A 15,829-nucleotide genomic window follows, 5' to 3' on the forward strand; every position below is an offset into this window, starting at 1 on the left:
CGGATACAATGGCCCGAGCATGACCGAGACAGCCCGAGTACACCTCCCCCGCGACAAAAGAAGACAACCAATCCCCTGGTTGATGGCGATGATGGCATTGGGAGGGGGTGCCAGCTGTTTGTTTTGTTTTCGGGCATGAGATTCACGTGACGCCGGCGGTGGCTGACGGCAGCGCGCACCAACTCCCATCTATCCTCATCCGCCATTGGCTATCACAACTGCACTCTACGATATATCAGCCAATCAAATAATTCGTACCATATCATTACTCCTCGTACTACGGTGCAGAAACATTTGACATCGATAAATGCGTGAGAGTACTCGTGAAGTGCGGAGGTGCCAGGCTGTCGTTCGTTCGTCGGCTCCTCGTCGTCGTCGTCGTCGCGGTCCCCGTTGCCGTGTTCGTCGCCGTCGGTCAGTTATTACCATCATATTAATCATTAATTCCAAAAAAAACATCATCACTCCTTTTTTTATTTTGTCGTCATCTCGCGACGAGCTGGGGGGAGAAGGGAGAGAGGAGCTGACGGAAAACATCGAAAATAGAGAAAACGCCGACAGTTTCATGCGAACGTAACAAAGGATTCGCAAGCCCTCTCTACTTACAAACTTTATACATGTGTATTTAGTTTAGTGAAAGCCAGGGACTGGGATTCCACGTTCACCGGGGCACAGGGAGGGGGTGGGTCGGGATAGAGGGGCGGGGAGGAGAGGCAGGGACTATAAATAGACCCAGTGTTTTTGTAAATATTTTGATGCTTTTTATTTTTCAAGTAAAAAAAAAAATTTTCAATCGCTTCGTAGACGAATGAAAATAGATATCGGAGGTAAATAGAGCGAGAAATTTTCAACGACAAGTGAATATAACAATCAGCTACTCCCATTTGAGTTTGACGACTCTCGTGGCTCGGGTGGGGATTAAAAATAAAATTGCGAACGACCCGTTATCGTGTGGCGTTTGGGCTTCAAAAACATGGGATTACCGGTGGTGTGACGAGTGAAATTTAAAGGGAATTTATCAGCGGTGATGATTGTTTGTGTTTTGAGTTAATCGCTTGGTTTTTTTTTATCTCAGTTGATATGCAGTAATGTCGAAAAATTTGACAGGTTTGTCGCTATGGAGGGGGGGGAGGAGGTGGTGAAGGCGAGGAGAAGGGGAATGGGTGACCGAGGTGGGAGGGAGCGGCGTGACGGAGTTTAGGTAGCAACAGTGGAGTTCTCGAAAGAGTTCTCCGCGCATAAATACTCATGACAGAAAAAAAAAAGGACAGATACGACGGTGGAAGTAAGAAGTAAAAAAAAAAAAACATGATGGAACACGCACACACGCCTACGCCTCGTAGCGCGCCATCGCACATATGACGGTCTCTCGGGGCGCAAGTCAAACCCAAAGTCCGTGCACCTCGGGATTCGCTTATTTTCAATTGGCGTTTCCCCTCTGTTCCCGACCCATCCACCAAGCTCGCGATTCATGCGTGTGGTAAAGTTCACTCGTGCATGTGTTCAGTTTATCACCGAAATGTTGAGAATTTGGTGGGGGAAAGGGAGGGGAAGAGGATGCGTCTGCGAACTTTGTTATTTGTTATTTTTATTGGTCAGTTATTGGGAGGATGAGAACATTTATTGGTCGCATTGATAATGGATGGATATATTAAAAATTGATGGAATCCGGGGAAGAAAAAAACATTTAATTTATGGATATATATCGGTGATGACAAATTGCGGGAAAATTTAAATATTCAGAGTAATTCTTGAAGTACATTTTGTAATGCCTTTAAATATCCAGTTTCCCCTCCTTTCTCAGCCATTTTTTTTTTATGAATAAAAAATAGTTTGTGAGCATGATAAAGCTCACTCGTGCATCGAGCTTATCATCGAATCGTGGAGAATTCTGGGGGAATGCATATGCGAGTGTTATTTTTTTTATTGTTCATTTATTGAGTCCACAAGACACTGACTGGAGTAATTTTTCCAAAGCGATAATAAAAATGGTAGTAACAAACACGTGGACTTCGACGTCGTTTTACCCGCGAATTTCAAATCCATTTTTTCAATATTTAATACAGCAAAATATTATGAAAAAATGAGGATAGGAATGGGATAAATAATAAACTCATACAAGACATAATATAAATATTTCAATTGTTCACATATTAAAATTATTTCCATCAATCAAATGGACGATTTCCATACATTTTCAAGCTACATTCTCAACAATTCCAAATTGTTCGCGATAATTTCCTCTAGATCCTCTAGATCTTCGATAAATATAAATATAAAAAATCATTCATTTGCCTCAGCTTCCAAGATATTGAAAATCATCGAGTCCTCAGAGCCAACAAAATCCGTCTTACCACTTCGCGACTGCATTCACTTTCACGACCTCTGCACGCGGCAAATCCACCTAATTAACAATGCGCAAATAAAAAAAAAAATTGTTAGCCACACGAAACATTTTACTCTGGTCACGAGTGAAGAGAGCGGTTCACCCGATCGGTGACAGTCACGCCGTGTGACGCAAATTGACCTAGTATTTTAAAGTTTCCGACTCGGGGATTTTGAATTTTCCTCGGCTCTCCAGTCGTACGAAAATTCGAGAGGGGGGTCATCGACTCGATTTTATGGCCTTCTTTTTTCCTGTTTCGATGGCTCCAGGGGGATCTGGAGGGCCAGTGACGGGGAGGAGGGCTGAGGGGGAGTTTGCCGGGAACAAAGGGAGAAAAGGGCGCTACGAGTATGGTTGGTGAACGGGACGTATACACTGGACGTCCGTGAGGTGGCAACGCGCGCGGGACGGCTGATGCGCGTCATCGATAGCGCCCCGTACCCGTACCGCGCAGAACGAAAACTCTCCTTTGGCTCTTCTCCCTCCATCTATATCTATCTCTCTCTCTCTCTCTCTTGTTCCTCTTTTTTTCCACTGAGATCCACTACATGCGCAACATTCCCACTCCTTTGTGTGTTTATTGGGGTTTTAACGTACGTGTGAGGTGTTTTTCAGTTGTCTCTTTGTGTTGAACGCCTAGAGCGAGACTTTGACGTTTCTTTACCCGTTTGCAACGCGATGTCTGACACGTATACCACACATTATCTCAGTGTTCATTAGTCCGAGATTTCGTTTATTTATTATTTATTTTTTTATGTTTTTTTTTGGGGGGGGGAGAGAGAGGGCTTTGTGAAGTGAAGTTGGCTCTCATCTCCCGATTTTTACCATTTTGTGAACGTTTACCAACCATCGCTTCACTCATTTTTACTCTGGATAAAAAAAAAAAAAACTAACGGAGCCATTGTTTTCGTCCACAGAATGTTCATGTGTCACGTGAACCCGTGAACCAAGAGAGCAAGGAATTTTTGGATACTCCGTTGACAAGAGGATTCATTACAAACGTTTACTAAATTGTGATTCAGTGTAAGGTGAAATAGACGTCCAACAGTGTTTGTGTGTGAGGATTATTATTATTATATTTTCTTCCCGAGTGAAAGTGAATGACTGTTTCGTTGACTTTTGTCATTTCCCGTGAGATAAACGTGATATTAACGGGACAAATCAAGCAATAAGTGTATTTATCGTGCCCCATAAGTGGAAATATTCTCCCCCTCTCTTCAATCCTTTAATTTGGATTTTGGATACGATTTTACTCTTATGTGGAGTTACGTCGATTGTGCACTGGATATCACTCGTGCTTATTGTGTAGTGGTAGATCGTTGGAGCCGTTAACGGTTCGGGGATAACACAACGTCACGCAAGCGTACACAAACACACGCTCGTGAGAGTACAAACGCTCCTCTCCGTGTTTTTTTTTTCTTTTTTTTTCCCCCCTCAGTCGCTGTGAAATTCTCATCGAAACAGAAAAAAAAAAATTATCCAAAATCGTGTGATTTTAACCTGGAGGTGTTGGGGGAGATTTTGACTGTGTGAAGGAGTTAAGACAACGTGGTTTAATTAATTGTTGTGCGCCGGCCGGCCGGCCTCAAATATCCAGGGGGTGTTCAGCTACGAGGGACTGTTTATAACGACAAAACGGCTGATAACTGGGCTCTTTGGATTTATTAATCATAAGACAGAGTAACAGCCTGTAAAACAAGCTGGAAATATGAGCATTGCTGCACTGCTGCAAGCCGCTGAGTACATTGAACGAAGAGAAAGAGGTGAGAGAGATTGGAGAAGGGGGTGAGCTTTTACCCTTCACTGATCCATTGATATTTTGTCGCAAAACCCTTCAAGCCCTGTTTGGGGGTAATTGGATTCAGTGATTATAGGGGTTTTCATTCTATTTTAGAAGCTGAGCATGGATATGCCTCGACTATGCCCCTTCCTGATGATCTACGGACGATCACCAAGAGGCCAAAGACGAAAAAATCACAGGGTAGTCGGTTAGTAATTTAATTTTTTCGGTTTTTGAGAGTGAGGAAAGGGGTACATGATTTTTTTTTCAAATTTTACAAGTTATATGAACTTTATCGTTTTTATTAGTTAAATTTTCACATTGAATTGCTGACGAAATGTTTTTTGTTTGGGAAAGGTAATTGCAATTATAAATCTTGTTGATTCAAGCCTTGAGGAAAAGTAAAACGTCTCCATTTTGTATTGCAATTAAATATTTATTCGAATGTGTGAACAGAGCCAACAGTGCGAGGGCAATGACAGAGTGAAAATAAATATTATTTAAATGTAGAATTCTATTTTGGGGGAAATTGAAGTTTTTGAGCAGCAGGAAAATGTGAAGTTAATGAAGCATTTGAAGCATCAATTTAAACAATTATTCATGTTCTACTTGATTTGTAACGATCAGTGAATACGCAGAGAACGTTCTCAACATTGAAATATTATGACAAATGTTTCTGGAAAAGGCAGAGTCAATGCAATTGTTCGTCCAACAATTTTCATTTGCACTTAATTAATAATTAACCGTTTTTCGAGTCATCAATTGCCTTCATCAAATGGCTCGATATTTATACTATTTTCCTTTTGTTCCAGAACTACCCACAACGAACTGGAAAAAAATAGGTGAGTCAACATCAGTCTCTTACCATAATACCTGTTCCCCTTCTCTCGTTTAAACTTTGTCCTCCCTCCTCGCATTTAATCCAATGCAGTTTGCAAGTGGCCACAGTTCATTTGACCGTGAATTTAATCGGCCGGATTTCAGCCGCCATTGCGTAACGCTTTTTCACGGATATTTTTGTTCTCCACTCGGGTTTTTTTTTTTCCATTCTTTTTATTTTTGAAGTTTATTTTCACGAAGTCGGAGAGGGGATGTGAGTGGACACGAGTGGTGAGGGCTCCGGGGAGAGAGACTGTCCCGTCTCGTAATCATTTGAAATGCATTGAATTTTTAAGCGTCCACTGGCCTCGGCGCTTCAACCCCACCGTCAATTTTCATCTTACGTAAATTTTTAGGGAAATTGCCCGGACGTCACCCTTCGGCCAATTTAAATTAAAAAATGGAAAGTTAAGAAAAATTCAATAGAACAGTTACTTCAGACCCATTGCATTGATTCATTGTAGAGAAAAAAGAAAGGGTTTTTAAATTAATACGATAATTGTAATCATCATATTTAAATTGCCCACATTAAATAAATATAAAATGCTGTTCGGTAAATATTCAATAAATCGTCAATTCTCAATTTACATATATTATTGAGGAAATTGGACTATCAAATTTAGTCAAATTAAAATGAGAGAAAGAAAAAGTTTTCACATGATGAATTTTTTTAATAAGAAATTCTCAGTTTTTTCATTCATTGCAATAATTGAATTAAAACGCTGGTGCATATTCAGTTTTTTTTTAATTCCGGAAGATCGTTAGGGAAATAAATATAAAGAACGGAAGTGCTGCGAAATTCCGGCAGCTGCGGACAAAAATAAAACTCGAAAAAACAAAATTATGAATAAAATTCTGACTGACGGAAAATCGTCATTGCCCTACTTATAGATTGCCTGAATATATTATACTACAAAATAATGGGCACCCACCATCACTTTCCATCTTACGTGAATGCTGAGGGAAATCGGTTCGATGGTGCCCTCAGGGCTATTAAAAGACTCAATAATGATAGAACTTGAAATTACTTTCAAATTGAAAAATTTTTGTTGTCCGCCTTATTTGGGATTTTCCAGGAATGAAGAAACACCGAAAAGTTTTAACATATATATCGTTGCTGCTCCGAACTTAGCACTACCTTAATCATAGATTAAATCTCCTATCACAGTATTAAAGTGACATTAAAATCAAATAATAAAGAATTAATGAATACTATGAAAAATCGGGTGAATATCTTCCTGACCTCCATTCAAATATCCACAGGTGAGACTGATAAACAATTTCCAATTTAAAAAATTCTATTTTCGGCTATTGACAATCGAAATCACATTAAACTCACTGTAAATTCAATTATCTTTTATTTCCCAAGAATCGGATGTAATTAAAATACTATATAACAAAAATAAGATAATTAGAAAGTTATTCCAGCCCAAATAAATCTCGCTCCTCTGTTAATTGTCCTTTACTGCATAATCTCAATGTTCTTAATTTCGAAAAAATTATACGGAAAACAAAAAAAAAACTCGAAGAAAATCGGTGGAATTATTATAAAAGGCCTGAACTCTCCATTACCCTATTTATAGATAGTATCTCATACAAGGTTAATAGGGTAATTTAAACATAAAAAAAATCCTGAGAAAAAGTGGTTGATTATTACAGGCAAGTCAATTTAAATAGCAAAAAATTGCAGAATGGAAAAATATCAATAGAAAAATTTGTTCTTCTGCATTAATAGGTGAAATCCTATTGAGCCCCAAACGTCATAATGAAAATAAAAAATGCGGAAATGTCCAAAAATACCGTTGACTTAAAAAAAAAAAATCCATCGAATTATTATAACAGCTCTAAACTCTCCATTGCCCTATTTATAGATTGTATCTGATATAAGGGTATTAGGGTGATTTTAATATAAAATAATGGACTCTCTCCATAGCCATCGTATACAACCGCGGAGCGTTGACTAGACGCGCCATCGAGCCGGTTACCTATCGTTCGTTTGCGAATCTCACACAAACCCTCACACATATGTACGTAATAGCCCCCCTTTCAAACATGGTACACGTATATATACTATATAAAACTACCAAGCCACTGCCAGTTGAAGCCCGTTCACCTTGAGCCCTCTCGAGGACAGTGGAGCTCAATCCCCGAGATTTTAGCAAAAATCCAAAAAAAAAACCCTCCCTACACACACCCATGCATCTCCTCCACCCACACGTGAATCAAAAAAAAAATTAATGAGTTTAATGGGCTAGTGCTAGTGCCATTACCGGAAAGTGAAGAACAAGTGGAACGATAAGCTCCCGATAGAGGGAAAAATAAAAAGAAAATTCAGAATTTTTTTTTCACTTTGCAATTGTCGAATGCACGAAAAAAAATATATATACTGTTTGTCTTTATGGAGGTCACTGGATATTTCGAATGAAATTCGAGGCGATCTGGTACAGATGGCAAAGTGCCATGCATCGTGTGGCACATAACAAGTAGCAAAGAAGAATACTCAAGAAATAAAAAAGACAGGAGCTCGAGAATGAAAAAAAAAACATACAACAAATATATCGTTAACCTCTGTTCCCAATGCTGAAGTATTTTAAAAATAAGAGGCGGGTGGAAGGGAAGTTTAAACGGGCGGTAAATCTTCTTGGGAAAAATTTAGGGGTGAAAAGCGTTTTTTTCTGACGGTGGACGAAAAAGTATTTTTTAAAAAATACTTTAAAAAATCGTTTGATCCTCGCGAAGAATGAAATGATTAGTCTCCAGAAATTTTTTTTTTTAATCAGAAATCAATAATAAACCCTCTACGTCTATATACGTTCATCGATGTTTGAAAGTCCTAGTTAGAGAAGAAATTATTATTTCAAAAAATCAATTGCAATAATATTTTTGCTAAGCTAATTTAATCACGTACACTTTAATCATCCCTCGAGTTTATCTTTCAATGGCTAAAAAATAGGACAATAGTCTTTCCAAATTAGTCCTCCAATGTTTCTCAGCATCACCACCACCATCCGAAAGTGAAACCCCCATAAAAAAAAATATGACCCGAGAAAGGGCTGAGGTTTAATGACGAAAGTCATTGTCATGACGTCTGGCAGCTAGACTCCCACGAGGTGGTGTCTCTCCCCGAGTAAGAGGAAGGGGGTAAAATTGTAAAAAAAAAACGCAGAGACGGAAGAAAGAAAGCGTAGTGTAGGTGAGTTAGGCTGAGGGATGATGGTGGGGTGACAAGGGAAGAGGACGAGTGAGAGAGGAGTTGGTCGGCGGGTGGGTGGGGGTTGAAGGGATAGTAATCGATACGACGAACATTTCGTACGGTCGATACTCAGATACTCCCGCTAACTGGGCGCGGGGGGGTGTTGAGGGGGGCTCGGGAGGAGGAGGAGGATATACCCCCGGTGTTATGTAGAATACGTGACGTGGGGCCAACTATACCTCGCTCCTGTTTCACACCACTCTGCGTGACGATACGCTCCGGAGTCTTTTCTCTTTGTTTTCTCTCCTCCTGGAGATACATTTTTTTTTTCTCTCATTTCTTTTTACGGAAACAAAAATCAAACAGCGGAACTGTCGACGTGTCGACGTGAAAACTCATCTCCGCCGCCATTTTGTTATCTGTCAACGGATTTAGTTAATGCAAGTCTGGCCCCATCCGCCACCCCACCACCCACCCACCCACCCCAATGATTTTTTTTTTTTTTTCGCGAGGTAGTTACACAGGGACAAAGGTCTCGTGCACCATGACTTTATCCATTTCTTTTCTCTTCACCTTTTGCTCTATCTCACTTCGCCGTGGGGCACGCTGTACTCCACCGGGAAAGGATAAACATGCGAGAGAACTCCGGAGATAGAGAGTAGAGAGTAGAGCGTCGGCCAAGAGCGCGATTATCGCGGCCAGAGCTTGGCAACGGTGCTGGGTGCATTGGCCGGCCATGAGTTAGATCGCTTCGACGCTCGTACTGTAAACAACCTCGTAACTTCGCCTTCTTATTTTCGCTTCGTTTCACGTCACTTGACGTATTACTGTCTGACATGGATATGCATTGAAAATAAATATTGAAAAAATTGATTTATTGGCGGACAGGGGGAGGGACAGGGAGATCGATTTTACTGAGATCAGTTTATCTATTTATTTGTTGAGCTTAATGACTGCCCTGGGATGCAATGCATTCTCTAGGGTGAACCCAAATATGCTGAATGAATTAATTAGTCTACAGAGAATTACAGAGTGTAACTAAACGCTAGAAATTAATCGAGATTATCACATTTAATTATGATGCGTACAAACGGGGGGTTAAATGCGCGCTTTATCAATTATTGAGTTGGTACAATGAAGGGGCGATTTTTTATGGTGGGTAACGTTCTGGTAGGGGGACAGATCGAATTAAAATGTTTATTGTTGAGGAAATATGTTTGTCTTTGGAAAAGACAGGCATTAACTATATACAAAAGAGAGTATATAGTTAATTGGGAAAGGCCCAGGATTTTTATTGGGGAAGGGCCCGGAGGATCATATCAGTTTATTTGAGATCGCTATTAATTCTTAATGGGTTGATGTGTGGGCACACAACAGTTTACTCAGTGATATTTATCGAAGACTGATCGTTTCGTCGATTCATTGATTACTTTGAGTCATTGATTTCTTTGTCCCTGACGGTGTTTACTGAGAATGACTGGATAAATAATTTTTTATACTAAAAATATGGTAGAATCAGGACTGATGTGCCCAGGAATAATTTACGCGAAAATTAAAGGAACTGTCGCTTGATAGAAATCACCAGCAAAAAAGTCTATTAACTCTCACACTTAACATCACTCAACCTAAACCTCGGCCTTAGCTCGAAGTTAAGATAAATCCTGTTTGTGGATCAAAAAAAAAAATCTTTTGTTCAGGCGGGCGCACCTCAGAAACTGCCTGGAAAAGTTGAAAGTACTTGTGCCTCTGGGGCCTGAAACGTCGAGACACACCACCCTTGGTCTTCTCACCAAGGCCAAACGATTTATCAAGGTCAGTGTTGGTGGCAATTAGTGTTTCTCGATGGATACCACAAGCATCAACCAAATATTCATAATAATTTATGATTTACAGAGCCTTGAGGATAGAGAACGAAAGCATTCAGCTCACAGAGATCAATTGTCGCGTGAGCATAGATATCTAAGACGGAGACTCGAGCAATTGACGAATCAAACGGGTCTCCATGGTTTGCGTGGTTTACATGGATTGGATAATATCCATGGTTTGAGTACAAGTGCACCATCGGGTACGTCGTGCAGTCAAGCAGTTGCAGCAGCTGCATTACTATCCAAGAGACGAAGTGTCTCCGAATGCTCGGTCACCACTGTCTCCTCCACGGGTTCAGCTGTGAGCTCTGGTACTTCCGACAGATCCACTGGTAGTCCATCCTCTGTCTCGGAATCTGGTTTGTATTTTTTTTCGTCGCAAGTTTAAATAATTTATTGAAAAATCTAGGGAATTTTCCGCATTGTTATACCAGTAAAATGCAGGCATTAAAAATTTCGAAATTTCTAATAATGACTCTTCTGCTCCAGATGAAGTCGATGTGATTGGATACACGAGCAATCAGTCCGACACTGACGACCACAGTAGCATCCAGAGCAGCAGTGATAGTGGTGTCGCAATGTCCACGTCACGACTGACTCTCTCCGAAATGATGGACAATCTCTAGGTTCGTATCTCAGCCCTCCCACAGAGGAAGAAAAATCAGGGAAAATTTCTGATGAGAGCTAAAGAAAAAAACGTCTTTCATTTCTTGAAAAAAAATTGAAACTATTTTATTTCTAATCTGCTTATTGTTCGTTGATTTTTCTCTCTGCAGCTCTTGAAAATCCCCTGCCAAAATCTAAATATTCATTGAAAATTGAAAATTTGACAGACAAACATGTGCGGAGTTACATAACGAGGGAGCATTCCGGAGGACGTTGCGTCAAGAATGTCGCAAAAATAAGTTGGCAAAAATCAGCGTGAAAAAAGGCAAACTTTGAAGAGAACAAGAAATAACCCAGTGTTTTAAAAATCGTACATCTCATTAGACCTCGACGGTTGTCTGGTCGAAATGAAGAGAGAAAGATAACAAAAACCATTAATAAATTAGTATCGCTCAATCACAGTCATTAGAGAAACGTTTGATAAATTGAGTTGACTAGAGTGAAAATAAATGGACGGGTCTCATCGAATGAGACGAGAGCCATGAGAGACCCTTGGTGAAAATTAATCGTTTTGGATTTGATGAATTGGCTGGCTCCCGAGAGCGTTGTCTGTAAATTAATTTAAATGTCTCACTTGTAAAAGTATTGTATATAAAAACAAAAAAAAAAAACGTGATGAGGAGTGAGTGGTCAGGATTAAACGTGATTATTGGTATGCATACAGAGGAAATGGAAGTAAGTGAGAGAAAAAAAAGAGGATTAAATGGAGTGAATTTACGAGCGTCGCTAGCAAATCATGGATTATATTCAGCAATGATGGATAGGCAAACATTTATACAGCATTGGCATCGAGCGTTTTGCAGAAACAGCCAAGGAAAAGTACTAAAAAACTAAAAAAAAAATGTTTAAAAAACGGAATTAATTAATTATCCGGATCTTTAATTATACTTTCAGTGTTTCGCACTATTAGAAAAGCTTTGAATCGCCTCTAAGCTACTCGTAACTATTAATTTATTATTATTTCTCTGTACTAATTGTCGATTTTACCAAAGGTATATGCGACAAACATTCGTCAATGAATTTAAAAACAAAAAAATATATTATTTTACGCTGATTTTTTTCTTTTTTAAAAAGAAAGTATAAATTATTTACGCCACTATCAGCTCTCGAGGCTCGCGATAACCGTATCTTTTATACGTATGCACATAAATATATACATATATATTATGTACATTTTCCTGGTTATTATTTTTTCACATTTACTCAACACCTACGAGTGGATAAATTGTTTTTACAACATCCCCTTTAACATTTTATTTCAGAGTAGATAATGCACTGAGTGAAAAATGAAAAAACTCAAATACGTCTTGTTTAGACCGGGAGAAGTCTGAGTTAAAAATTATCTAATATAAATGCAAATATTGCCTATATTTTATCATTTTTATTATTTTGTTTAAGAATTAATTTTTAACTGTGATTATTGGGCGAGTAAAGTGAAACATGGAAAATTCAATGATAAAGGAGTTCTGGAAGAAATATTTCTCACTTGTACAGACGATAAATTTTTTTTCAAAAGAACATTCATTTTTGCAACCAAAATGATTTTTTAATTTTCAATTTATGATTTTTTTTGTTTAAACAAGACTGTTTCGAGAAAATATTTTTATTTCTCACAGTTTATTCGAGTGGGTCCACTGAGGCACAACATGGGCGTGATTAAAAAATACAAATTAACAAGCAAGAAAATTAACATTGAAGTGCTCTCATGAACGTTGAACCAAACTTCGGTACGTGAAAAAAAGAATAGAAGGTGAAAAAGTAAAAAAAAAAATCCATAAAAAGCGCAAGCTGCAAACGGGCAAATATGACACAGGGACGCGTGTACAACGCGTCACAAAATATTACTAACAAAAAAAATCACAAAAATATGAGAATCTGCGAGCACGTGGTGTTGCGGCACTCTAATAAAACTGAAAAAGGAAAAAAAATTATCATATTATTAAGTATTAAATGAAGGAAAATGATAATATTATAAATCAAAGAGTACAAATTCTTTAAGTCCCTGTATCATGTGCAACCCGTGAGTTTAAAATGAAAAAAAAAGGAAAAAAGTAACAAGTATGCGTGAGGCGTTTGCCTACGGTGCTCCTATAGTAATGTTAACGTAATACGAATACCTGTGAAATTAACATTGAGATTGTGCGCGAGTGGTTGTTGATTAATTTCGTGTGACTGCGGTAATAATAATGGAGAAATGAATATTACAAGGACAAGGAATTAAGGAAGGAGGAACACGAACGAAAAAATTTCACAGGAAAATTCAATGAAATATTTGCAAATCTATTGAAAAGTCTAGCAGCTTTAGCTGATTTCATTAAATCAACCGTTATGCGAATTTTTAAATGGAAAATTATTTAAAAGACAATATTCGAACGATTTTTTTGAACAACATATTTAAACATATGTTTACAAGAATATAAATTCACAAGAAATCAGATAAAACCTAACGGAAAATTCAGTCAAATTTTTCCACAAATTTCCTTGATTTTTCCATCACATTTGATCGTACGTGAAACCAACAGCTGTTGATATTGATAAGGATTGAATAAATTAAGGTAATGCTCGAGACTGATAAGAAACAAAAATGAAACGAGTGATCTCTTAAGAAACAATTGGCTTAGGAAACACATGATAAATTTGTGAGGGATAAGAGTGTCATGTTGAAGAGACTGTCCTGTTTTTGATCGACAACAAAGAGACAAAAGTAACAAATAATTTGGATACGTGACTGGTTGAATATTTTCTTCTTTTCTTTTTTGTATGTCCGAAGTACGATTTTTTCATTTGAAAATGCAATTGATTTAATAATAGTACTTGTTCCTCATTTTTTCATTCTTAGTGAGTGCACGTGTGTGTCTGTAAATGCGAGTGAATGAGTTATAATAAACGTGGGAGGATGAAAATATGGCATTAAATGTACGGTTTATGCAGCAGCAATACGAATCGATGTAGTGCAAATTGATTTTACAATGAATAATGACTTCTGCTGATACTGGAGTGAGAAAGTTAAATGACATGTTGATCCACCGTTCGGGGTAATCATAAGTTCTTTATCATGAACCATCGAAGATATAAAAAGTAAAGAGATATTAGAATCATCCCATCGCGTCCAACGCTGTCCGGTCTAATGTTTAAGGATCATAGCCCTTTCGATTAAATGAATCATTCAATTTGTGACTTTGTCTCGAAGGGACGTACAGACAACTGCTATTACGAGAGTGACGATATGGATAATACAAAAAAAAATGATTTTAAAGATGAATAAAAAATAATAACAAATATGAATTAATTATAAAAATGGGTGTTATTTTTAGATGTCTATTAGATTATCAGAACCACACTAAAAAAGAAATAACAAAAAATATAAAAAAATATATAAAAGATAAAATAAGTGAAATGAAAATGCTTCAACATTACAAAAAAAAACAGTGGTATATACATACAAATAAAGAAAAAAAGAAAAAACATACTACTACTATCGTATTTGTAATAAGACTATGATTAATGAGGAATGGACGATCTAGAAGAGAAAAAAATACACTAAAATGAAAAAAAATATATATATTAAATGAAGTTTGTTGAACGTAAATCTTTGCTGAAAGCAAAGAGACGAATCTGTACGCGCACGTCTGCTCGGTGAATGTCCATTACTAATCAACTAATATCGACAAATTATTTATCGAAGAAATATAAAAATCAGGAATAATTGAAAGACTTGATACATTTGTACTTCCCAAATTAATATTCACCGATCAGACAATTAGTACCTCTCGATGATTTATCTTCCATCGAATCAAAGGAACAGTCTTACTGAAAACTGAAAAAAAGACCTCGACGAATGACTTTCTGCTTTAATCGTTTAGAAATGCGTGCTACAAACGGAAATTTTAATGAGAAACAAAAACATATACAAAACAAAAAAATACTAAAATTAAAGTAAAATAGATACAGTAATTATAAGTACATTTGGGTATTCATTGTGATACCGGGGATTCTGTGGAGATGAACAAATTCGGGGGATTTTTTTTTCATCAATTCTCTTGACAGAAAAAGCCCCAGAACAATTTGTGAATGACGGAAGGCAGATACATCTTCAGAGTAAAAGTGCGGTCCTTTTCTCCGTTGCTGTTGAGCCAGATGTCATTACCCAATGAGCACAAAAATTCAATCGATAAAACCCTGAAACATCACTCGAGAGAAAGAGCCCCCCTCCCCTGGCACGATATCTCGTGCCCGGAGAGAAATCTGCAGAAACAGACGAGAAAATTTATAAATTTTATCAGCCGACGAGACTAAGAGCCGGAAGATCATTTTTTAAATCAAGTCCCGGCCCTAAGGAGCATTTAATCAATGGTAGACAATGTTTAGAGGATATTAAAGGTAAACCTGGCGTGAACAAAAACAATTAAATAACATTAATAATAAATAAATGAGTTGATAAAAGGGAGGAATGAAGAGTTATATCCAGTTTGGTGGCGATTGTCCAGGAGTAACCGTACGTTTTAATATAAATGACAAATGAAAAATTTTTGGTGAACCATTTGGAAACTGTGTTGAAAAAATTATCATTTTATTAGAACATTCGAAAGGTCATTGGAGAGTTTGTATGGGATATGGATGGGAGAGATTAAAACAAATTAAAGTAAACGTGCAATTGAAACGTGTGCATGTTAATAATATTGTAATACGCCTAAGTAAGCGCATAGAGGAGAAAGAGTGAATTGTCTCTCATGTTTTTAATAGAAAAATGAAGTGAATAATGATGTTGGAGGGAGGGTGATACAAATAAATAACAAATTGATTAAACAGAAAACACGATTAACGATCCATTATTCATTGAATTTGTCAATTACTGCGTTTTCACCGATTTATAAACAATTGTCGAGTGGCAATAGTGATGTGTAATAAAAAGATGAGAATACGAGTGCATTGTCAATCGAACTACTTATCCTGATTTAATTATCTAATTAAACTGCGACTACTGGTGGAAGCGCAGTAAAGCACCAGATATTGGACGTAACGTAATTTCAGTGGTCGTTTAAAATATTATTGATATCATT

At 37.6% G+C, this 15,829-nt stretch overlaps 1 protein-coding gene across 5 annotated transcripts; it reads left to right on the plus strand.

The window, feature by feature from the left end:
- Positions 1-285: 285 nt before the first annotated feature.
- On the plus strand, positions 286-12,845 carry LOC135168452 (max dimerization protein 1-like). 5 transcript variants are annotated; one of them, XM_064132639.1, is made up of 8 exons: positions 286-414; positions 3,304-4,149; positions 4,281-4,374; positions 4,979-5,008; positions 9,936-10,050; positions 10,132-10,462; positions 10,593-10,729; positions 10,880-12,845. In XM_064132639.1, the coding sequence occupies exons 2-7, from the start codon at positions 4,095-4,097 to the stop codon at positions 10,727-10,729; spliced, it is 762 nt and encodes a 253-aa protein (XP_063988709.1). In that variant the 5' UTR covers positions 286-414; positions 3,304-4,094; the 3' UTR covers positions 10,880-12,845. The 5 variants fall into 5 exon arrangements, with proteins under 5 accessions (XP_063988709.1, XP_063988705.1, XP_063988708.1 ...); XM_064132635.1 differs by having other exon boundaries at positions 10,937-12,845; XM_064132638.1 differs by lacking the exon at positions 286-414 and adding an exon at positions 806-827 and having other exon boundaries at positions 10,937-12,845.
- The last annotated feature ends 2,984 nt before the right edge of the window (positions 12,846-15,829 follow it).

This window comes from Diachasmimorpha longicaudata, chromosome 13, assembly GCF_034640455.1.
Source record: "Diachasmimorpha longicaudata isolate KC_UGA_2023 chromosome 13, iyDiaLong2, whole genome shotgun sequence".
In the NCBI taxonomy this organism is placed as follows: Eukaryota; Metazoa; Arthropoda; class Insecta; order Hymenoptera; family Braconidae; genus Diachasmimorpha; species Diachasmimorpha longicaudata.

Coding starts and splice junctions, on each gene's coding strand:
- LOC135168452 (XM_064132639.1), top strand. CDS start 4,095: ATGAGCATTGCTGCACTGCTGCAAGCCGCTGAGTACATTGAACGAAGA. Junction 5,009..9,935: donor AACGAACTGGAAAAAAATAG/GTGAGTCAACAT, acceptor TCTTTTGTTCAG/GCGGGCGCACCTCAGAAACT. Junction 10,051..10,131: donor AGGCCAAACGATTTATCAAG/GTCAGTGTTGGT, acceptor TATGATTTACAG/AGCCTTGAGGATAGAGAACG.